The following is a 23,191-nucleotide window of genomic DNA, read 5'->3' on the forward strand; positions in this document are numbered from 1 at the left end:
CTGGAAACCTTCTTTAATAGGCATTTTCATAGCTTGGGCTTTGTGTATTTGAAATAATGCTAACATGTATTTGTGTGAATGGACGAGTGTGTGTATGACATTGTGGAAATACTACATGTACACAATGTATTCACGAGAGGGTTGTACCTTGGCTGCCATTGGTCGACGCTGTATGACGTCAGGAGAGGAGGCGGGGCGTGTCTGTTTGATTGGCGTCGTGTTCTCTGGTAGTCTGCTGCGGGACCAGGACAGACAGCTGAGGGGGGCCTGAATGTCCAACCGGGACGGTGGGTGGACTACTGCGAACTCACACATACGATTCACAGGTAAGTCACAGCTCGTGGTCATATGTGCGGGGTTAAGATTTTGAATTCATTCACACTTTGGCTTTTAAACGGGAAACAAAGACACTTTGCCGTGTTTGAGGTGCAGTAGAGTTTGACAGAAGGGGAGGTTTTCCCCCAATACAGCCCGCTCTGCTGTGAGAACATCCTTTATTCAGACACATATTAGTTTGTGTTGGGCGCCTATTGTGGAGTCTGATCCCTTTTCCTGCATATCATGGGGAAGGGTACAGTGGATGGGTTGTAGTCGCAAGTATGCGCACGCCACAATGGCTCAGATGGGTAACAAAAAATGGCCGCACGTGTGGCGAGATCGGTGTGAATTTACAGTTGTCTGGTCAGCCAAAACGGTGCAAGCGTTTGGCACGGATCTGGCGCACAGTTCAAGCGCACGGAATCTGCGCACGGATGTGGCCATGCGTCAGAACCGTGGCGTCGATCCATGAATGGGAAGATATTAGGAAAGACCTGCAGGTTATAGTGCTGACAGGATGAGGAGGTTGGAACGCGCCTCAGTCCTGAAATGATAGACTGCAACATCTACCATCAAAGGGTGGGCTTTAGAAAAGACAGAGAGAGAGAGAGAGAGAGCGTTTTTTACTATGACAGCAAGTCATACACAGTAATATGTGCACCCGGTAGAGCATGTTCTCTGATTTTGTTGTCTAGAAACTTTCTCAACAAAGCTTCGTTTGCCTTGAGCTGATGCTTAATGAGAGGGGGGACCGGTGGTTTGGCACAGGCTGGCCGACCGGAGACGCAGCCAGACGGTCATATTGATTTATTTTTTCTGTCTTCCACTGAGACGTATGAGTGCACCACCTAATAACAATGCACTAACACGATGTCAGATCCACTTTATGTGAGCGCTTAATCGAAACATGAAACTACTCTCATATCACAACAGACTAACAGCTCTCAATGAATCTTGGGACTTCCTTGCTCAGAGGAGCACAAGGTCACTTGGCACAGTTTATAAGCTGTTTAGCCTCATGCACGTGATGGGGGAAGCCCATGCACATACGCAACATCATTGGGGATCCTTTCCAGGAGGTACTATACAGGCCACCAGACCAGTGAGAAGGGCAGTGTGGGTTTTGTTGCATCTAAACTAGAGCTTATGGATCTTTCTCTCTTCCTTTTAGAGGACCTAATCAGATTTGTTGAATCTAATAGGAGGAACAAAGGGAGGAAAGGAAGGAGTCCGAGACAGTTTAATGCATTAGAGTAAATCTGCAGTCCCTGGGCAGACTTCTGAGTCAGGATCCAGGATGACCTTCATTGTTCTGCTGAAGTAGGTGGAATACGGCGCAAAGTTAGACATCTCAGCCCTCATATGCATATTCCTTCCTGTCAGCAGGGCGGAGGACAACATGAATTTCAAGTTAAACACATGCTCCTGATGTTAGAACATAGTGTATGAGTGAGTCATTCAGAAGCTTCTACTTCTCCATTATTAATACATAGAATTGTGAAAGATGGTACAGAAAAAAGAAGGGGTGGTAGAGGAAGAGAGAGATAGAGAAAGGGAAAACACACACACACACACAGACACACACACAGACACACACACACACACACACACACACACACACACACACACACACATTCGGACTGTGGTGACTCACACTTCCCAGCTATGAACAACACATGTATCACAGGGGTTGTTATCTGTACACCTACAATCAACCCTCCCTGCCCAGCACCAGGCTGCACCTCCCTACAGTTAACGCATAACTGACCCCATCACATTTATCATGAGCTAATTGCATCCATGTCACGAAAGTACACAACTAAATAGCTAACCTGTACAGAGAGGAACATTATCTTTGTGTACGAATTGCTACAAGACTAATGTTTTTGGCAGATTTTGCTGCAGCACATAGTGCTGATACGTCAGATTTGGTCCATTACTAAGGGGCATACCACTGCTGATGAACAATAACATTATCCATGTAACATAAGAGAGTTTGATTTTATGCAGAAACACCTCCCCTTGTCTTTTTTCACCTAAATGAAAGACAGACATGTTGAATCTGAATCACTCTGGCAAAACTCCACATACTACAGACTGATCAAGGTGACAAATAATGAGTTATGTGAGATATTCAACATATTTTCTGCTGAGGAGATTGTTTAAGGTCGTCATGTAAGCATACCAGCTCAAAGTCATATTAATTTGAACTGGAGCCGCACAACCACAGTATAGCTTTATGGGGGAGATGCATGTGTCTGCAAGATGAGCTGGAAAAAAGGCAAACAGACTGGGTAAACTAATTTGATCCTAATGTATTTTGCTTATCTTTTCCTCCCTCGCTCTTCTCACATTTTCAAGATCCAACATGAGACAACTTCAATTTGGACATTTTATAAACTTTGCATTCATGTTAAGTGCTGTTGCATCACTTCGCCCTCCCCCATCCCCTCCCTGTCGTTTCCTTAATACTAATGATCAGTAACGGGAGTCTGGGAAGGGAGAAAGACCGAGAAGAAGCAGGCACAGCCATGTGGCGGGTTAGATTATGTCAGGAGGTGCTCATTATTAAGATCACTGCGCGTTCTGTGTCGAGCCGCGGACGGCTGGGTAATTACATCATCCCAATATGCGTGGCAAAGCACAGACACCCAACCAGCTGGAACATCACCGAGGAGGAGAATGAGGTCATTTTTGGTGATGTGGGGAAAGTGCAATGATGCAACAATTGATGTCTTTGTGTTAAATTGTGGTTATTTAAATCGCAGTGTCAGGTGAAGACTAGAGGTAGGCATGAATCAGCAGAAAGGTGGGTAAAGCTGCATTCTCATCATTTGTGGTAGATTTGGAGAAACTGAGCTGGTTTGATGAACTTTCCGTAGACATGCTGCAGAAATAGATTGATGGTTAGAAATCATGTTCATGACAAATATACTGCAGATGTTAATCTGCTAAAATGGCCATCTTGGGGTAGCAGTGTAATCCTCATATTGGGCGGCTGTGTTAACACATGGCGTGACCTACATAGGGTTTGTCTGGAGGCAGAGGGTGATGGGTGTGAGGCAGGACAGGATGGGGTTGGTTATGGAGGGGGGTTATATGAATAGCCAGTCATTACACACACGTAGATCTGCAAATACACACAGCTTCCTTGAATATCTTGTGCCCCGAGAGCACTCACTACTACCATACTGCCGTCATACGGTGGAAGCGCTGCAACTCAGCGCTTAGGAAAGTTTAATAATTGCCCTTTGCTACCCCTGGAGTCAGCCAATGAAGTGGCATCTGGGCTTCCAGGCAGGGCAGAGCTCACTGGCCTCTTTTGTGATTCTCAAGTCATTGAGAGGAACTGAGAGTGATGGCTTCTTTGAGAGCCATGTGCACCACGGAGCTGGGGGAATGGTTTTTGTCAGGCAGAGAATAGAGGTGGAGAGAACATAGACACGGATTGAATGCTTTCTCCAGGCTGAGTGCCTTATGGGCTTTACTTTTGTGTATTTGTGTTTCATGACTCTAAGAGATGTAGCGTGGGACTCCATCCGAGATTATGAAATCACAAATTGTGCTCATTGAGACATCAAGTCGGAGGTGGAGTGAGATTTCTCGCTTGCGTGACTGAACCTGAAGGAATTAAAACCACACAGCCAGCTGATGTTTGTCTGTGCTTTTAATAGCGTGCACATTCACACACACACACGCACACACACACAGGTTTACATGTGTGAGACAGCAATGATGTTTTGTACAAAAACAAACCCTCTGATCCCCCGCGTAATCCCTCTTCCATGAGCTGTCCATCATCTGAGTGCTTGGCAACGAGGGGGCACTCAGAGGACGTTTGTTGGCTCGTCCCTTCCTATGCGCCAGCCAACGGCAGCCAAGATCACAAATGACCACTTCCTGTGATTTTCCCTATTCCCTAAGAGGAGGAAAGGGGAGCGGACCATGATGGCGATTAAAAGATATCAAGGGAGTCTTGAGTCTGGTGAATGCTCAGAGTTTAAAGCAATGTGAGAAAATCGACCTGACTGGTAAAATAAAATAAAAATGCGTGTTGTGACTCAGTTCCTAGTCCTTGAGGTGACTCTGCTTTTGCAAACAAATACGTGCACACACAAACTCTCCACGTCTATTCTATGATATGCAAATTCTCAGAAAGCATTCATGTACATCCAGATACAAAAAGATTTTCATTTGGTGCAACTATTACAAGAGGAACTACAGTTACATGGCAGTTTCTGGAAACAGCAAAACAGATTACAAATGTGTTTGAACGACCAATCCCACCACTCTTTCCTCTCTGTTCCCTCTCAGCCTCCCAAGATTTGAGAGGCTTATGCCACAAGTCTATCTAATCTTTGGGGATACTCATCTCTCTCATGACTCCTAATGTGCCTTTTATCTCTCCCTCATTGCTCTGAATGTCTTGAAACTCCCTCTGCCCTTTTTTATTCATTCCCCTAAAACCAAGTTGTGGCCCTTCCCTTCTTTGCTTTACCTCTGCTGCGCTCTCCTCCCTCCCTGTTCGGACCTTTGATTGGCCCGGCCTGGCTTCTGCCCCGCTGTGCGGATGATTTGGCGAGGACTTGCACCGGTGGCTTTGCCACCATTAACATTCCTCCAAGGGATAACTTTCACTTCCAATGAGCGTGCCGTGCCTGATTGTAATCTGTGTTGCGTAATGAATCGACCTCTAACTCTCTCTCTCTTTCTCTCATACGATAAAGAACCAATTAGCTCCAGCATGATGGGTGAAAAGACCCCAGAACAGCAACAAGGGATAATAGCAAAGCGGTGATGAGTAGACTTCCTCTGTGTGTTGTAATCACCTTGTAAATGTTTTATCCCGTGGAAACGGTTTTGATGGTTTCCAGAGTGGGTTGGAATGACCGAGACCATAGAGGATCTTAAGGTCAAAGGATAAGTGGACGGTGTGACTGAGAAGGTATACTAATATTCTAATTTATTGGATGCCTTATACACTGTTTTAACAGAGTGAGCAGCTAGAACATGTGATTTTCCAATCTTTCCAGCCACCACACTATCCTTCCTTTCCTATGGTCAAGAGAAAGAGGGAAATAGACACAGGCTAAAAGAAATGAAGCATGTCAGAGTGATAATCTATTGTTTTGTTGGTGATTTCAGGCATCAGTTATCACTCTATTTCATTGTTTTTTTGCTGGCTTGCATTTAATTAATTCAGAGCAGCGTAAATGGTTTTAACACTGCCAGACTGCAGTTCTATGAGACAGATGATGTTTTAAACATCGTACAGCGGGGTTGGGCCTGTTGCAGGGGAGCAGGTCTGTGCACATTCAGACTCACTTACGAGTAGAAATGAGGAAAAGTAAGGAAATAACCTTTCAAACGATGGTTTTGGAGCTAGTGAAGATACCAATACTTGTGAGTAAAATTGATTCTGATGACTTGAGCTTGACAGTTTATTCTTGACCTTGGGAAGAGCAGTCCCCAAAACAATCCCAACTCAGGTGTCACTTACTGTAATTGCCTGTTTTGAATCATTTGATTATATTTCACAGTTTCATCAGCACAGTTTGCTTAGATGTCACTGCTGAAGGTACAATTGAACATGGTTTTGAGTACCTTTAGGACTCTTCATACATGTAGGCTTAAAGGTTGAGATTGACAACTACTTTTCTGGTGAAGACCATGTTAAACAGCTAAAAGCTTGAGTGAGAAAGTATACCTTTATTTGAGATTTTTTTAAATTCAGATTCTGATTATTGGCTGATATTATATTAGCTTTACGCACATCTTTTACAAGGATCAATACAATTTGCACAGCACTGCTTCCTTTATGGTTTACCACAAATGTTTTTGCACATCTGCCACTACTGACATTAAATAAAGATATATCTTTCATGAGGCAATATCAGCTATTAATATTGATCCTCCAATATACACGTCTAGGTCTTCATGAAACACTTATAAAAGGCGTGGATGCATATGCCTTAGTTTGCAATTGAAAGTGAGAGTCTTTCTGGTAATGAATGCATACTGCTTTGTCATTACTTTTAGAGAATAGTGGCCATTTACTATGTTGACGGCACAGTGCCAGCTGATGATGCAGGCATCCTTGAATAGCTGAGGACAATGAATCGTCCTGGATGACTCTGTGCATCACTCTGAACCAACAACGGCTCCAGTCTGCAGATGCGACTCCTATCTTGCAGGATGCGTGCATGACATAGATAGATGAAACAGATAATCCACTGGGAAAAAGTGTTATTGAATGTGTTTTAAGGGATAAGCACGAGTACGAATCTGAACGCTCAAGCAAGTGTGTGTTAGAGGAATGATGAAAACTGGTGTGCAGGAATGCAAGTAGGACTGAATATTAGTGTCTCATAAGGATGAGTCTCACAAACTTTCACACATCTCTCTGTCTCTTTTTAGGTCTACACAGTTGACTGATGAGCAGCCAGTAGGACCGGGGTTGGACTACACCGATTGGCACAGGTAAACACAACTTCCTGCCCACCTCTTCCTCGGTACTGACACACTGGAGACGTTAAGTCACATGATTTCTGCATGCTGATATGATTTTGTCAGTTCAGTGGGAAGACTGCCAGTCTTTGAAGGAAGGATGTGTTGATCACTGCTCTTAAAAGAACTGCTTTAAGGAAGCAAGGAATCCGCTGTTTTTTTCCATGTGTGTTTATATGTCCATGTAGTTTACACGGTTGACTTTCTCCGTATTTAAAAGTGAAATTGAAGGTTTAGTTTTATATACCGAAGACACTACTAATAAGATGTGTTGTATTGTATAGCTCAGAGCGTTTATACATCTCGCTTTGTCCCAGACTTGTTGCTTTGGTTACTTACCATCGACGCAACACTTATTTACGTCCACCCTAGTAATTTTCTCATACAGGCTTCTCTTGACTTTACAAATACCAGTGTGTTTCATACTGAAAGTGGCTTTTTGCTGAGTGATTAACCAATTATTTAAATGAAACATAGCACAATCTTATTTTGCTCATTATATAGCTTGGTGATGAATTATCTTCTTAAATTCTGTGTTAACTTCCCGTGATGTTTTGGTCAAAACAAAGCATTTAAATGTGTTTCTCCTCACACAGCTGTTCTGCCTCAGTTAAACTTCGGCTCTCATCTTCTTATTTTCTAAAGAGGAACAAATAGGTTGACATTTTAGAGGAATCACATGTGTGATCAATGAACTGTGAACATTTAGTCCTGTGGGTCTAATTTACCGGCAATACGTAACATTGTATTGATGTCCAAAGGGGAAATGTTCTTTCATACAGAGGCAGTGGCCATTTCACCAAGAAGCCACGTTAGTGTACATTAGCAAACCAGGAGAAGGAGATAGAGAGATTCTGTAATCCTGTGCCGTCGTGGCCGGATTAAAATCCCATGTCCCGGGTTGGGGGAGGGGTTGACTGGTCATGTTGAGGATGGGGTGGAGGGAGAGGCAGGGCGGATTAAAGCCTACAGATCTGCTCCTCGCACAGCTGTGTCGTTGTGGGAGGGGCCTGTTTTTGATGACTCCAGGATGTATAAGCTGTCTCTTTTGCTTTTCCTGTGCATCTTGACAGCATTGATATTTTGACTGACCCGCTATCGCTCAGCACGGTACTGTTAGTTGTACGGAGATGATTTGCGGGTGGCTGGGGCAGATAGGTAATCATAATTACTAACTTGCGGTCACACATACACACACTTTGTCTCTCTCCCCATCTCTCTTTCAACCGCACTAACTAGTGTTAAACACATTACTTTAGTTTAATAAACATCTTAAAAATACTTGATGAGATGCTAAGGCCCGGCGGGGAGTCAATTTAGGCCTGGCAGGTCGCCACATAAATTTAACATGTTAGCAAACTAACATGTTAAACCAAGATGGTAAACAGGGTACTTGCTAAACATTAGCAGGTTAGCATTGTCATATTGAGCATAGTGTTGTCTTGCTTCACAGAGCAGCTAGCATGGTTGTTTTACTACACAATTATTTTCGCCAAGACAATTTACGATAATAATATTATTGCGCTAACTATATAGACATATATATTTATATATATATTGCCTTTTTTGGCGAATGAATGAGTCTGTAGCCATATAACTGTACAAAAGCATATAAAAGTGCTTTATTAACATATCCATATTAAAATTTTTTAATATCATCGTCAATACCGATATAACGCAAAGTTATCGGTTCCTACTACAAAGGTATTGCACCAGTAGCTTCCCCAAATGTATTAAGGCTCAGACGTACAGCCCCAAAATGAGCATAATCCCGACAGCACCCAGCCAGTAAAGTGGTAAAGGCACATTAGAAGGAGAGAAAAAAGACAGAGAAAAAAAAGCTCCCATTAGGTTCACACATGCTGCTTTAAGGAGGTGGACTACCGCTGAGGGACTAAATCCGAGCACAATCTGCACACGCTGAGAGTTTCTGCACATTGCTGCAGAGGGATGTCCAAACCATGAGCAGTGTGCATGAGAGAAAAAAGGACGAAAAGAATGGGAATGTAGGGTCAGGCCCCCTTCAGTAACACTTATATAAGATTACTTACATAATGACACATTCAACTTGTGTGTATGTGTACGTGTGTGTGCCTCTGTCTACACTAGTGGGGCAACTCGACTTGGGGTGGAGTCCGGGAAACAAGAGGAGGGGTACTCAACAAGCCCTCAACAGCAGGAGAGGATTGTGGTATTATGTGTGTGAGTGTGTGTGTGCGTGTAACCAACGGAGGGGGGTTGATGGTTAGGAAGGGAAGGTATTAAAGAGTGGAGGGAGGTGAACGACAAGCATTGAACGCATGTCCACATCTGTGTATGCGATCCAGCTTTCTACCTCTCTCCGTCACTTTCCACGCCTGTCTTTCTAAACTTATCTTCACATTAGTCTCTCACCTTCTTCCATTTCTCCCCCTCATCTTTCCTCCTGCTCTCCACTCCTCTTCATCTCCTTGTCTCTTAATATCCCCTGATCTTAATCCCACTCTATTGTCGCTCTCTTTTTGTCTCTTTGCTTCTCTCATACTCTGTCCTCAATCCCATCTCTCTCTCTCTCTCTCTCTCTCTCTCTCTCTCTCTCTCTCTCTCTCTCTCTCTCTCTCTCTCTCATCTCTCTCTCTCGGGTCAGCAGTGCCAGACAAGACGACTGGAGGACAGAAGACATAGTTGCAGAACTACTGGTGGTTTACTAGTGGTTAGTCTTAGCATTCTTGTGGCAGCAGAGAGGAAGAACGAGGGCTTGGCGATGGTCACAGCTATGGAGGATGCCTGTCCCAATGGGGTACGGGAGGAGGAGGAGGAGGTGACGCCCCCGGGACAGCCTGGCGTGGAGGGGCCCCCAGCAGTGCCGTCCAGCCAGGAAGCAGATACGTCTGGAGGTGAGGAAAGGAGGAGGAAGAGGTGGGGTGTCACCAGGGAGGGGAGATATACTGTAGACCTTTATTTCATTTTAAAACTTGAGATGATGGTATTGATAGAAGGGAAAAATGTATGGTGATTTAGTTTGTCAGGTAACTCCTATAGAATTAATTGGTTATCAGACTTTTTAGTTATCATTAAATGTAACAAGATGATCTTATGATCCATTAGAGTACTGGCTCACAACATGTATTGCCTGATGTATCCCCACAGGCCTGTCAGATGAATTTAAGTAACCATTCATCATTATTTTCCAAAGAGGTTCAATGAAATTGATTTAAAACTCAATGTTATTTAACACATTATGTAAATCAATAATATTTTCATATAATTTAACCTTCAATGTTAAGGTTGGTTTGTTCATGTTTGCATTTACTAGCTTACCACTTGGTAGGGGCAAAAGTTTTACTATAACAACTGTCCATCCATTATTTAAAGTTTAAGCTAACTATTACAACTGTCCATCCATTATCTTACAGTTTTTAGCTAACTATTACTGCTGTCCATCCATTATTTTAAAGTTTAAGCTAACTATTACAGCTGTCCATCCATTATTTAAAGTTTAAGCTAACTATTACAATTGTCCATCCATTAACTTAAAGTTTTTAGCTAACTATAACAATTGTCCATCCATTATTTAAAGTTTTTAGCTAACTATTACAACTGTCCATCCATTATCTTACAGTTTTTAGCTAACTATTACAGCTGTCCATCCATTATTTTAAAGTTTAAGCTAACTATTACAGCTGTCCATCCATTATTTTAAAGTTTAAGATAACTATTACCACTGTCCATCATTATTTTAAAGTTTTAGCTAACTATTACAACTGTCCATCCATTATCTTAAAGTTTAAGCTAACTATTACTGCTGTCCATCCATTATTTTAAAGTTTAAGCTAACTATTACAGCTGTCCATCCATTATTTTAAAGTTTAAGCTAACTATTACTGCTGTCCATCCATTATTTTAAAGTTTAAGCTAACTATTACAGCTGTCCATCCATTACTTTAAAGTTTAAGATAACTATTACAGCTGTCCATCCATTATTTTAAAGTTCAAGATAATTATTACAACTGTCCATCATTATTTTAAAGTTTAAGATAACTATTACAGCTGTCCATCCATTAACTTAAAGTTTTAGCTAACTATTACAGCTGTCCATCCATTATTTTAAAGTTTTAGCTAACTATTACAGCTGTCCATCCATTATTTTAAAGTTTTAGCTAACTATTACAGCTGTCCATCCATTATTTTAAAGTTTTAGCTAACTATTACTGCTGTCCATCCATTATTTTAAAGTTTTAGCTAACTATTACAGCTGTCCATCCATTATTTTAAAGTTTTAGCTAACTATTACAGCTGTCCATCCATTATTTTAAAGTTTTAGCTAACTATTACTGCTGTCCATCCATTATTTTAAAGTTTAAGATAACTATTACAACTGTCCATCCATTATTTTAAAGTTTTTAGCTAACTATAACAACTGTCCATCCATTATCTTAAAGTTTAAGCTAACTATTACAACTGTCCATCATTATTTTAAAGTTTTAGCTAACTATTACAACTGTCCATCCATTATCTTAAAGTTTTTAGCTAACTATTACAACTGTCCATCATTATCTTAAAGTTTTTAGCTAACTATTACAACTGTCCATCATTATCTTAAAGTTTCAGCTAACATTTCAACAACTAATCCGTTGCTTTCAGATAGGCTATGTATTTCAACCCTAGCTATTTATTTAAACCATTCGCACATTCCCTTCAGATATCTATTAGCTTAGTATTTCAACTTGTTCTCCATTACTTTTAGCTAACTGTTTAGACCTCTCTGCTCCCTCACCGACTAGTGAGATAGTTTTTGCAGTCTCGAATGCAACAGGTAGTAATCAGGTGCTACAGCTAACTCAAAATATAGAATTTATTTCTAATCAAAAATAATATTTTCAATTTAGTTAAACTAATCCCTAATATATCCAGAGTAGCCTACCTCTGGTTATAATCACTGATTGCTTCTTTTCCCTGGAGGTGATTCAGTTCTTAACCTGAATTACTGGGAAGAAAACAGACTGAAATATAATTTGTTTCAGGTGATGTGTGGCTGACTTTTGTGTCAGTCGATGTGCTCCTCTGGTCTCCACCTTGTCTCACATCCTTTGAGAAACAGAGTTAGTAATTCTTAATCAGGGAGATTCTGCATTGGCATTCACAGCACACGGTGCTGGTAGGTGTACATAGTCAGAGGCGGTGGTTAGATGGTAAGAGACTGCAGGCAGACCATACTGCCACAGAGGGAGTAATTATGAAAAGGTAAGCGGGATGATTCATTATGTATAGATAAATAAACCAGCTGGGAAAAAACCCTCTACTGTAACTGTCCAATGCTATAATCTCTTAGATTTTACAACGTCTTCAGGCCAGGTTTAGCAAGAGGCTCGTAGGTGGTTGTATCTCCATGCCATATTTCATGAGATTATAGAGACTTAAGGTAGGAGGCTTTCGTTCATCTCCAATCTCTCACAGGATAGAAAAGCATCTCAGGGTTTCTTGTTAGGATAAGTAATGTACACACACTATTACACGTGGCAAGGGGGGGGGGCTGTTGAAGAGCTGGGATGAGCAAACATTCCAGTGGTCGAGGACGTGGTGACACAAAGAGCTGACCAAGTGGGTAAAGGTCATCACAGAGACCACTGCAACTCAGGATACAGCTGTGTGTGTGTTAATGTTTGTGTATTTTTGAGGTTTTGTAGTCAGATGTGTTCAAGAATGTGAATGAGAGTAGTTGCATGAGTCTTGGGAAAAACGGAAAACATGTTATTCTCCAAATTTTAGGAGGTCGTACCGTGACTTAATTAAGAGTGATTGAGTGTTGTAGTAAAGCGTAGTGCAATCAAGTTGGTAGTGTAATGCTTGTTTATGTGTTTGCACATGTGTGGATGTGTTTACTACAATTACAGTTCTGCTCTGAGACTTTGTGTTTTTCTAGCTTGTGGAACATGGTGTGGGGTCCCCACAGAAACTGAATATTCTGCTCAAACATAGTATATATATCTGAATGGTCGTGATGCAGTAAATATACTGCTTTATGGATGGTTTAACAGTCTGCAGTGCAGTTTTTATCCCTCCCCTATTTGTCCTTCTTTAAGAGGATCATAAATATTTAAGGTTTGTTTTTGCATGGAACATTCAAGTCATGCAGTCTGTCTGTGTTCTGTGGTTATCAAGCAACAGTTAGGTATTTGCTTCATTGTGAGATACATTATTATCTATATTTGATATATTTGATATATTTATATACTATAATCTCCCTCTCCTCCTTCTTAATCCTACAACTGTGCAATTTGTGTATGTATGATGAATACATGATGAATGATAACAAAAGATCTCACTGCCAAGCTATAGTTGAACTGAAAAAAATATACAGAAATATACATTCTTATGTATTCATGTACAGTCTGTGGTACAGTATGTCCAAAAACCACATTTGCACTGATCAATAAACATGAAATGTATGTTTTTGCATAAGATGTAAAATATATGAAACCATATACATCATGTGACTCTATCACATGTGAAATTATGTGATACATTCACATGTGCTTTTTTAGTTTTTCTAAATAGGAGATAGGAAGTATTAGAATGTGACTTGCCTTTATGACATACGTCAAGGTTAAAGATGATAATAATAGGCTCATAATCATAGAGAGAATCAACTGTATACACGTGATGACTAGACATAGTTACTACCCACATAAGAATATAATGACTCAGAGTGGGACACATACGCACACACGTTCCCAGGGCTTTAAGTGTCTTAAATGGGCTTACGTGGGCTTTGAGACCCTGGCATGAGGGCGTTAGCAGGCTGATACCTGCGGTCTACACCTGTGTGTGCACCTAATATACAAGACTCAATGGAGTTCATTTGTTATGATTCTTTCTACCAACTCAGAACATTTGAATCCTGGAGTTTTTGTGCCTTAGCTTATACACATGATATGTATGTCCATGTGGAAGTTTTACCACTGTACTATTTATGCAATTGCGGTCATTCTGAACAGATCAGACTTACTGTACCTCCAGATGGAGCTTTATTTTGATATTTTGGTAGGTTGCCAGGCTGTGGCAGAACTCTGTATTAAGAGAGGGAATGGGCCGATCAAAGTTTAACATCATTACAATATATTTATATGATATTTGTCTCTTAATTTGAAACATTTTGGCTAGATTTGCAATAATTTAGTAACTTTAGAGCTGCAACGATTAGTCGACTAATCGAAAGATACAGAAATGTCAGAAAATGCTGTTTTCAGCCTCTCAATGTGAGATTTCCTGCTTTTCTCTGTTTTGCATCACATTAAAGGGAGTATGTTTTGGACTGACAAAACAAGACATTTAAAGACGTCACCTTGGACTTTGAGAAACTGGGATGTACATGTTTCACTATTTTCTGACATTTTATAGACCAAACTATTAATCAGGAAAATATTTAGCAGATTAATCGATAATGAAAATAATCGTTAGCTGCAGCCCTAAGTAACATGAAAGTTAGAGGTTGGTACTGACACTCATAAGCCAGTGTGCACTCTCTCAGCTGCTGCAGTATCTGAACTTATCTTGTGTGTGTGTGTGTGTGTTTATGCTTTGTATGACTTTCACGCCTGGCTAATTCTCCCTATCTCTGTCTCTCTTTGTCTATGTCTGTATCTTTCTTATCTCTCCACCCGTCCATCCAGCCATGCAGCAGGTGCTAGATAATCCTGGTGAGCGGCCCACCTCCACGGGCGCAAAAGACATTGACCTTCTCTTCCTGCGCGGCATCATGGAAAGTCCCACTGTACGCTCCCTGGCTAAGGTAGCACACACACATAGCTCGGGGTGAGCAGACTGACTGCTAACCACCTCCGAGCCCCACTCCCCCTCCCCGCCCCTCGCCCTCACTTTTCTCCCGGCAGTGCTTTGCTTGCTGTGGCTGAGGTGCTGAAGTACAATAAGGCTTTGACTAACAGAGTGCTCCCTGCGTCTGCACACAGAGGAGTAGCACTAATGCGTACATACTGTCTGTGCCTTTTTTAATGAGTGCATGTGTTGCAAGGCCTCTGCACACACACCGTTTGCTCTAACACATCACTGCTGTAGTCCAGTGAAAAGGAAGTTCAGTTCAAGGACAGCTGTAGTACCTGCTAGACAGCATGATTAATAAATACTCCTTTGACTTTTAACATTGTAGCACGATGCAGACAGCTTGCTTACAGAACAAAATAATCCCACAGTAAATCAGCTCTTACCTGTATGTAGAATCCAATACAATGTCAGCGATCACCACACAACAAAATCCAGTTTCATTCATTCAGCATCGCATTCAAATAATTACTAACATAACACACAAAGTTATAAGAGTTACCATCTCTCCAGGTCTACCCTCCCTGAGCCTCTCTGTCTCCCCCAGGCTCAAGAACAGCTGGAGGAAGTGAAGCTGGAGGCGGTGCAGGACAACAATGTGGAGCTGGTGACGGATATCTTGGGTGACATCAACAATCTCAAGTTGAAAGACGGCAGCGCGGCCGAACTGTCCAAGATCCTCCAGGAGCCACACTTCCAGGTATTGCGGAGCAAACCCTTGATCTCGTACACACACGTAAAGGTTGAACAGACATGATTTCTGGACGTAATCTTCCTCTTAGTGGATTGAGTATTGACTCAGTTTGAGTAAGTAATGTACAGGTGCCATTTGAAACTGTTTTGAACCACTTTTTATACAATATCTTTGCAACTTTGATACATTTTATTTATCAAGCGCTTTTAAAAGGTACTCAAAGACGCTTCACAGGTACATATAACATTAGAAATGACATTAAGAAAAACAGGACATCAACTTTTAAAATACATTGAAGTAATTACACATTAAAAGCAGATCTGAAGAGGTGAGCTTTGATTTGAGATTTGAACATGGAGAAGTCGGTACAGTCACGGGTGTATTTGTAGAGTGAGTTCCAGAGGGAGGGGGGACAGCGATGGAGAAGAACTTTGCAGTCAACACCTCACAAAGACTTTTCAAATGATGCTTTTTTTTGGAGCTAAATGAATTGCAATGTATTGTGTCATTGTATGTATGTGTGAACGACAGATACATCTTCATTTCTTTTTGTTCAAAAGTTTATAGTACATTGAACATTAAGCTCAGTCCAGAGTTGTAATGTTTTGATTGTAATTACAGTAGCACAGAGCTGATGTTTTGGATACCGTCCTCATGCATCAACACAACATTAACCTTTATCCATGGACCTACCAGGGGCTTTACGCAGGCTCGACTAATAGGAGTCAGACTTCTGAGCCCAGCAAAGCCTCTCCGCCAATCAGAGCCCTTTGTGCTGTAAGCTGAAGGATAAGACCCTGTTGACCTACTGAGAGTAGAGAGACAGGGAGGGAGGGAGAGATGCGTTGGAAAGGAAAGGAGGAAATGAGGGAAACAGATATTACTATTCTAATATTACTATTATTAAATAGTGTGTGACTTAACAGACTTGCTTAACTTGTTTGTCTATTTGTTGGAAAGATATACTCAAAAAACAGGCTTGGATGAAAGTTGTTGGATGGCTACGGATTAGATTTGGTGGTAATCCATATTTGGGATTTGAGCCATTAGATGAGTAGTTTTTGCCACAATTTAGGCACATCCAGGACTACCAAGTTAAGTGTTTAAACAGCTTGATGTTTACATTAAAACATTTTACATTTCTAGACAATCAAACCTAGAAGATGTGATAAAAAAAAAACTGTTACAAAATTTCATATTCCAAGTTATACAGCGATCATCTAAATAAAGTAGCAGTTTTGTTGACATCATAGATAATGCTAAATGCTAAAACCTAGCGTAACAGTAGCACAAGTGGAGAAGAGTCATAGTCAAACTGTCTCAGTAATGAATCCTTTCACAGGAATATTGTTCTATAGCTTGCTAACATTAGTCGCGTTAGCTTCCGGTCATACCAAGTAATGCAGCAAAACCACTGAATGTATTGAATTGAACAAGAGTACTTTTTTATTTGTAAGAGAAGAATATGCTTTTTCTTGCACCATATGTCTGAAACAACCTGCAGGTACGCTGCAATTCTCAGTTGTTTTACATTAAGGCGGAAGTCTTTTCTGTTTCCCTCTGCCTCTTATCAAATCAAATAATTAGAGTTTTTCTTACACTGCACTATAACTATTATTCTTGAGTCTTATTCTATTTTAGCTTGTTTTAATGATATATTCTCCTGGCTCTTTAATGTTCCTTTTGTTGTGTGTTTCTTTCGCACTTTGTCTTGATGCTTGTTATGGTTTAAGTAAAGCACTTTGCTGTGTGTGCTATAGAAAGAAAATAAACTTGCCTTGCCTTCATCTTTCATCATTATTCTCTCCTTCTCAATTCATCCTCCTCTCTTTCTTTCAGTCTCTCTTGGAGGCGCACGACATGGTGGCTTCTAAGTGCTACGAAGTCCCGCCCCCCACTGAGATGGCCAATGATGCCGCAGTGAACAACGCGCTGATGCAGGCCGATGCTGTGCGCATGATTGGCATCCGAAAGAAGGCCGGAGAGCCACTGGTGAGCAGAGAAAGACAGTGTGTGTGTTTTGTGTGTGTGTGTGTGTGTGTGTGTGTGTGTGTGTGTGTGTGTGTGTGTGTGTGTGTGTGTGTGTGTGTGTGTGTGTGTGTGGATACTGGGAGTGGTTGAGTACACGAATGACCAAGTGAATCACAAGGGTGTCAGAACATTGAGATTGTGGGTTAAGGTGACTGAATCAGAGTGTGTGTGTGTGAGAGACAGTGTGTGTGTGTGTGTGTGTGTGTGTGTGTGTGTGTGTGTGTGTGTGTGTGTGTGTGTGTGTGTGTGTGTGTGTGTGTGTGTGTGTCTGACAATCAGATATCATAGGATAAACATCACCCTTCTATCTTCTTCCTCTCAGGGCGTGACATTTCGTGTAGAGAAAGATGACCTTGTCATTGCTCGAATCCTTCACGGCGGCATGATTGACAGGCAGGGTCTGCTCCATGTGGGCGACATTATAAAGGAAGTGAACGGGAAGGACGTCGGCAACAACCCCACAGAGCTGCAGGAGATGCTCAAAGACTGCAGCGGAGGTATCACGCTGAAAATACTCCCGAGCTACCGAGACGCTCCCGCACCTCCGCAGGTAAACACACACACACATCTCAAATGAGATGAGATTGTAAACACAAGCATGCCCACTTATGTAATGAGGGGCAGATGTTGGGCAGTGGTTCAGGGTGGTGATGTGTCCTACAGCCCTCACACAATCCCCTGCACAGGAATGTGAACCCTGGGAGTCCTATTAATAACACTCCACATGCTATCTGGGTCACACTAGCTGTCTCTTGCACACACTCCTAACACACACGCTTCCTGAATCTCATGCTCCAGTACAATAATTTACAATATTTCTAGATATTTTCCCTCATGCGTGCACATTTTTCAACCAGTTATGGCTCCTGAGTAAAAAAACAAAGATGTACATCCTGAACAAATAATACATACGTTTGGAAATGCTTGTAAGGCCTAAATTGAATGAATGGCAGTAAAACTGAATGAGACATAATGCACAATCACATTCTGCTCTGAGGCTCATGGCACACTGTACAGTATATTTTACTGGCTTGTTTTATTGCTTCCTCTGGCTGCTTGTTTAATCGAATACATCAGCCAGAGCACTTACCCTTCCTGGCAAAAGCCTTCCCTGTTGGCGCAGCGTGAACAGCTGTGTTGGGTGCAGTGAGGGACGTCGGACATAATGGGTGTGAATGAGCCACTGTTACTGTGTCAGTGTGTGAGACAGCATGCTGAGCTTGAATCTCTTTATCGCTCTAGTTTTTGCCTCTTTATGTCTTCAAGTCTCTGTGCTTCATCCACAACCTTTTTTTTTTTAATTCTAAGCGAGCCAATGAATATGTATTAATTCACACAAAGACTCAAACCTGTGCATGTGTTCACACAGGTGTACGTGCGGCCATACTTTGACTACAACCCAGCAAATGACAACCTTATCCCTTGTCGAGAGGCCGGGATGGCCTTCAAGAAAGGCGACATCCTTCAGATTGTCAACAGAGAGGATCCCAACTGGTGGCAGGTGAGTTCTCCTCGATCTATTTTCTTTGAGTGTCCGTCATTTGAAATTACGGGGATTTAACTGTGATCTGATCTGTCATTTGTGCCAGGCGTGCCATGTGGTCGCTGGGGTTACGGGACTGATACCAAGTCAGTTCTTGGAAGAGAAGAGGAAAGCTTTTGTCCCTCGAGACTTTGATGCATCAGGTATGTTAGTGTGTGCGTTTCTCAGTGTTGTACCTGACCTTTGAATAAAGACTGGGAATGATGCTTTAGTTAGAGCTGAAACATCCAAAAGTTTCCTGTTTCTCTCTTAAACAATCCTTCTGTTGAAAAGATGGATTGGACTAAAGTCTTTAAACCGGTTTGTTGCTAGACCTCTGTCACTTCTTTATTGCTTTTACCACTGAAAACTGATTTATGGCAATTGGGTAGCCAATGTTTCCGACACTTAGAAAATGGTCCGCGCCTGCCCCCGTCTGGCCAAATGCTGTAATAGCACAGAAATACAACCGCATCAATGTTCTTGTCTTGTTTTGTAGGGATCCTCTGTGGAACCATAGCTGGAAAAAAGAAGAAGAAGATGATGTACTTGACAGCCAAGAATGCAGGTCAGAAAAATTTTCATACTGAGGATTTGTATCTTCGTATCTTTTCTTTCGTTGGCTAAAAACTGTGTCTGTTTTTAAACAGAGTTTGACAGACATGAGCTGCAGATCTATGAGGAAGTGGCAAAGGTGCCAGCATTCCAGAGAAAGACGCTGGTTCTGATTGGTGCTCAGGGCGTGGGCCGACGCAGCCTCAAGAACCGGCTGATGGTCCTCCAACCAACACGCTTTGGCACCACTATGCCATGTACGTTATGCGTTTCCAAATTCTGTCACACCCTTAGACAAAAATAATAGTTTTAAACTTTTACAAATCAACAAATCAAACATTTAACCGAACGTTTTCTTAGTCACTTCAAGGCGGCCCCGTGATGACGAGCTGGACGGCAACTCCTACCACTTCACCACAAGGACAGAGATGGAGATGGACGTGAAGGCCGGCCGGTTCCTGGAGCATGGCGAGTACGACGGGAACCTGTATGGCACCAAGATCGAGTCTATCCACGAGGTAGTGAGCACAGGACGCACCTGCATCCTGGATGTAAACCCACAGGTAAGAGGAGGTTTAGAAAGGGTAGAAAAAACAGCGTTGAGGGTCATTTGAGAGGTTGATTTGGGAATGAGAAATATTAGAAAATGAAATCTCTTCAGTGTTACAGAATACATTTGTTGACCATGTAATGTCACCTACCATGTCTCTCTTCAGGCTCTGAAGGTACTGAAAACAGCGGAGTTCATGCCTTACGTGGTGTACATTGCAGCGCCAGATTTTGATACTCTCAAGGCAATGCACAAAGCCGTGGTGGACGCAGGCATCACCACTAAGCAACTCACGGTAGGTTAACAACTCCCATGCACATTATCTTTACAATACCCACATTGAGCCACCCTAAAAAGAATATCAGACCTTTGAATGCCTGATTAATACATTCAAACATCCATATCCCCAGGTAGTGGTTGTAAAATGTACATGCAAAATGCATAAGGAATCGCAACTTGTTAATTAAAACCATTTTAATAGAATCAAAAATTATTCAGCTGTTTGGCCCGCAGCCGGCACTTATCTCTGGTAATCTCGCCCCTCGCCGCTTAAAATGAGCCATCAGGAGAGGGTGGTGTGTTCACAGACAAACATCCTAGCGTTTGTATGCGGTGTCAGCTACAGTCTGTCAAAACCAGATTAAACCCTGACGTAGTCTCGCATAGCCAGACCTCCAAACTTTGTTTTAGTGCTGTGCCAGTTCTAGAGACAACCATGTAACCTGTGAGGTCCTCGTAACAGGTCCTGACAGTGGAGTAGATTTTCTTTCTCTATGCATTTCACTGATATGAACATGACAGAAAAACACTAGGTTTATCCATCACCTAAACAATAATCTCCCCCCCCCCCCAGAAAAGTGAGTTGTTTGCATTTCCACTTTACACAACTCACCTGTACTCTGTGTTGGCAGGATGTGGACCTGAGGAAGACGGTTGATGAGAGCGCTCGGATCCAGAGGGCTTACAGCCACTACTTCGACCTGACCATCGGCAACGACAACCTGGACAAGGCCTTCGAGACGTTACAGGCCGCCGTGGACAAACTGTGCAGTGAACCCCAGTGGGTCCCAGTGAACTGGGTGTACTGAGGACCGGCTACACTGACCACTCTGAGTGGGTCACACTGGCCCACCAGCATGTCTGTGACCACAAAGGCCAAAGAAGAGGAGAAGAGGGCAGAGATACTTCTGCAAAATAACATAAATAATAAAATAAAAAAATCGTATTGCTCTTTCTCCTCTTGGGCCTGCACGCTGTGCAACTGTTTTTCTATTCAAAACTCAAAGGGAAAGAGTGCTTATTTATTTTATAACTTTTTATGAAAGATCTTTCTATTCAATGTGGAATTCCATTGAGAATGAAACAAAAAAATCTGGCCACGTATTAACTCGGGCCATATTTTTGCATTAATTTATTGTTGTAGTTACACGTCTTATTTTGTAGTAATGTCTCTTGGTTTCATGTCTGTCTTTATGGACATCCAGGATTTATGATCCCCATCCAAGCTCCAGTATGAAATCAAGGAAAGGAGATGGAGTAGAACATCTTTGAGCAGACATTGTCCAAGAAACCTGTCAGTATCACACATCATTGCCATGCCTGAGCAACCTATGTAGCTGTTTTATTTCCACGTCCAAACAACTTAATCCTTTAGTGTTTTTATGTAGCCGGTCCTTAACTCTTCTATTAGTGTCCTTCACAGGATCAACTGGATAGAAATAAAGAGTTTAAAAGGCCTGTTTACGCACAACTCTTCCAGTATGTAAAAGGAAAACTTCATAATGTACTTTTTCAAGATCAAACACTGTCTGTGTCGGTTAATTTTAGTTTTGTTTTCTTATATAAGTTCATCAGTAGGGTGATTTATACATGTAGAGTGTAGTGTTTTGTCCATTGGTTTGTTTTTAATTATCCTGTTATCAGCCTGTCTGTCTGTCTGGAGTCTGACCATCTACATTGTCATTGACCGTCGTCTTTGCTGTCTACATAAGCCAATTTGTTAATGTTTTATATATGTGAATGTGACACAAACACACTCCCTCCTTATGGTCCTCTTAAGTGTTGCAGTATGCCAAAGCCCTGATCATACTCCAAATAAAGTTTGAAAACAGGCTATGTGAATGTTTAATAATTTAACATACAATTTTGGATGGCAATCTGGTAATCATCTGGCAACGCCAAAGGTTAAAGCACTATTGTTTGTCTTTACTTTGTAAAACTTTCCCAAAACAAGTTAAAAAAAAATCTGAAGTTTACAACAAATTGATTTGAAATGGAAACTAGTCAAATGGCCAGACCTTAATGGCATTTAAAAACAATCTGTGCAATGTTTTAGCTGTTGAAGTGTCTTCACATCAACTTCGTGTTTTCAGATTTATTTTTACATTTTTATCAGCAAAGTTATAATGAATAAACTTTAATAAACCTCACAAAATACTTTCCTCTTTAAATGTGTATATTATTTGTATGCATGTGTACCTCAAAAAATTTACTGACATAACACTGGCTGTGAAACCTCAGTTGCCTGATTTGTTATATAGACCAAAAAAAGTGTGTGTAGTATCAAAACGTGTAATATGTCTACCGGAAGTTGCAGTTAATTGAGAAATTGACTGTACTTGGTCCTTGAAGTTAGATATTACCATTCGAGAAGATTAGCTTCTTTCTATAAATCAAAAAATGGTTTTGAGGGGCACATGGCTCAATATGACGACTACTGAGCCGGTGGCTAGCAGCTAGCAGCTAACAGTGCTAACAGCTAAAATAACGGCAACAGTGCTGACGGAGCTAACCAGAGGCGAGCCGTTACGTTTCCACGACAACGCCGTGGGTCGGGTAGGCATCATTAGCGTTAACCACCAAGTGAGCGATGTCCATTAGCTAGCTACACACAGGACGCGTCCGGACTGACAACATAAACAAAGATTCCCAAAGAAACTGGGATTAAAACACAGCCTGACTTCATTCTCTACTCAGGTAGACATTACTCCACTTAGGCTATATCTTTACATAGAAAATAGATGCTTGCTGCCATATTGCCATATTGTCCAGTATTGTTTTGCTATCTATAACTCAAGCTGTCAAATGACACCCAGCAGTTTATAAATATAAAACTTATTTCTTTACTTTAGGGGGGAAATTGATGATACTGTAATGTTCTGTAGGTGCAACCCTGAGGCTCAATGAAGATCCCATT

The 23,191-nt window shown here is 41.6% G+C and overlaps 1 protein-coding gene across 6 annotated transcripts; it reads left to right on the forward strand.

Moving 5' to 3' along the window:
• The first annotated feature begins 222 nt into the window (after positions 1 to 222).
• Positions 223 to 22,431, forward strand: pals2b (protein associated with LIN7 2, MAGUK p55 family member b). Of its 6 annotated transcripts, none has more exons than XM_029443814.1 (14): positions 223 to 326; positions 6,736 to 6,798; positions 9,452 to 9,701; positions 14,478 to 14,596; positions 15,191 to 15,343; positions 17,177 to 17,329; positions 17,691 to 17,918; positions 18,738 to 18,869; positions 18,958 to 19,054; positions 19,390 to 19,458; positions 19,541 to 19,702; positions 19,806 to 20,008; positions 20,162 to 20,290; positions 20,907 to 22,431. In XM_029443814.1, the coding sequence occupies exons 3-14, from the start codon at positions 9,569 to 9,571 to the stop codon at positions 21,081 to 21,083; spliced, it is 1,755 nt and encodes a 584-aa protein (XP_029299674.1). In that variant the 5' UTR covers positions 223 to 326; positions 6,736 to 6,798; positions 9,452 to 9,568; the 3' UTR covers positions 21,084 to 22,431. The 6 variants fall into 6 exon arrangements, with proteins under 6 accessions (XP_029299674.1, XP_029299673.1, XP_029299676.1 ...); XM_029443813.1 differs by having other exon boundaries at positions 9,455 to 9,701; XM_029443816.1 differs by having other exon boundaries at positions 9,455 to 9,701; positions 14,478 to 14,578.
• The last annotated feature ends 760 nt before the right edge of the window (positions 22,432 to 23,191 follow it).

The sequence above is a fragment of the Cottoperca gobio genome, chromosome 11, assembly GCF_900634415.1.
Source record: "Cottoperca gobio chromosome 11, fCotGob3.1, whole genome shotgun sequence".
Lineage (NCBI taxonomy): Eukaryota > Metazoa > Chordata > Actinopteri > Perciformes > Bovichtidae > Cottoperca > Cottoperca gobio.

Excerpts from the sequence above, each read along its gene's own strand:
- pals2b (XM_029443814.1), top strand. The coding sequence starts at position 9,569 with ATGGTCACAGCTATGGAGGATGCCTGTCCCAATGGGGTACGGGAGGAG. Across the intron at positions 14,597-15,190 it reads CTGTACGCTCCCTGGCTAAG|GCTCAAGAACAGCTGGAGGA; the intron begins GTAGCACACACA and ends TGTCTCCCCCAG. Across the intron at positions 19,055-19,389 it reads TCGAGACTTTGATGCATCAG|GGATCCTCTGTGGAACCATA; the intron begins GTATGTTAGTGT and ends CTTGTTTTGTAG.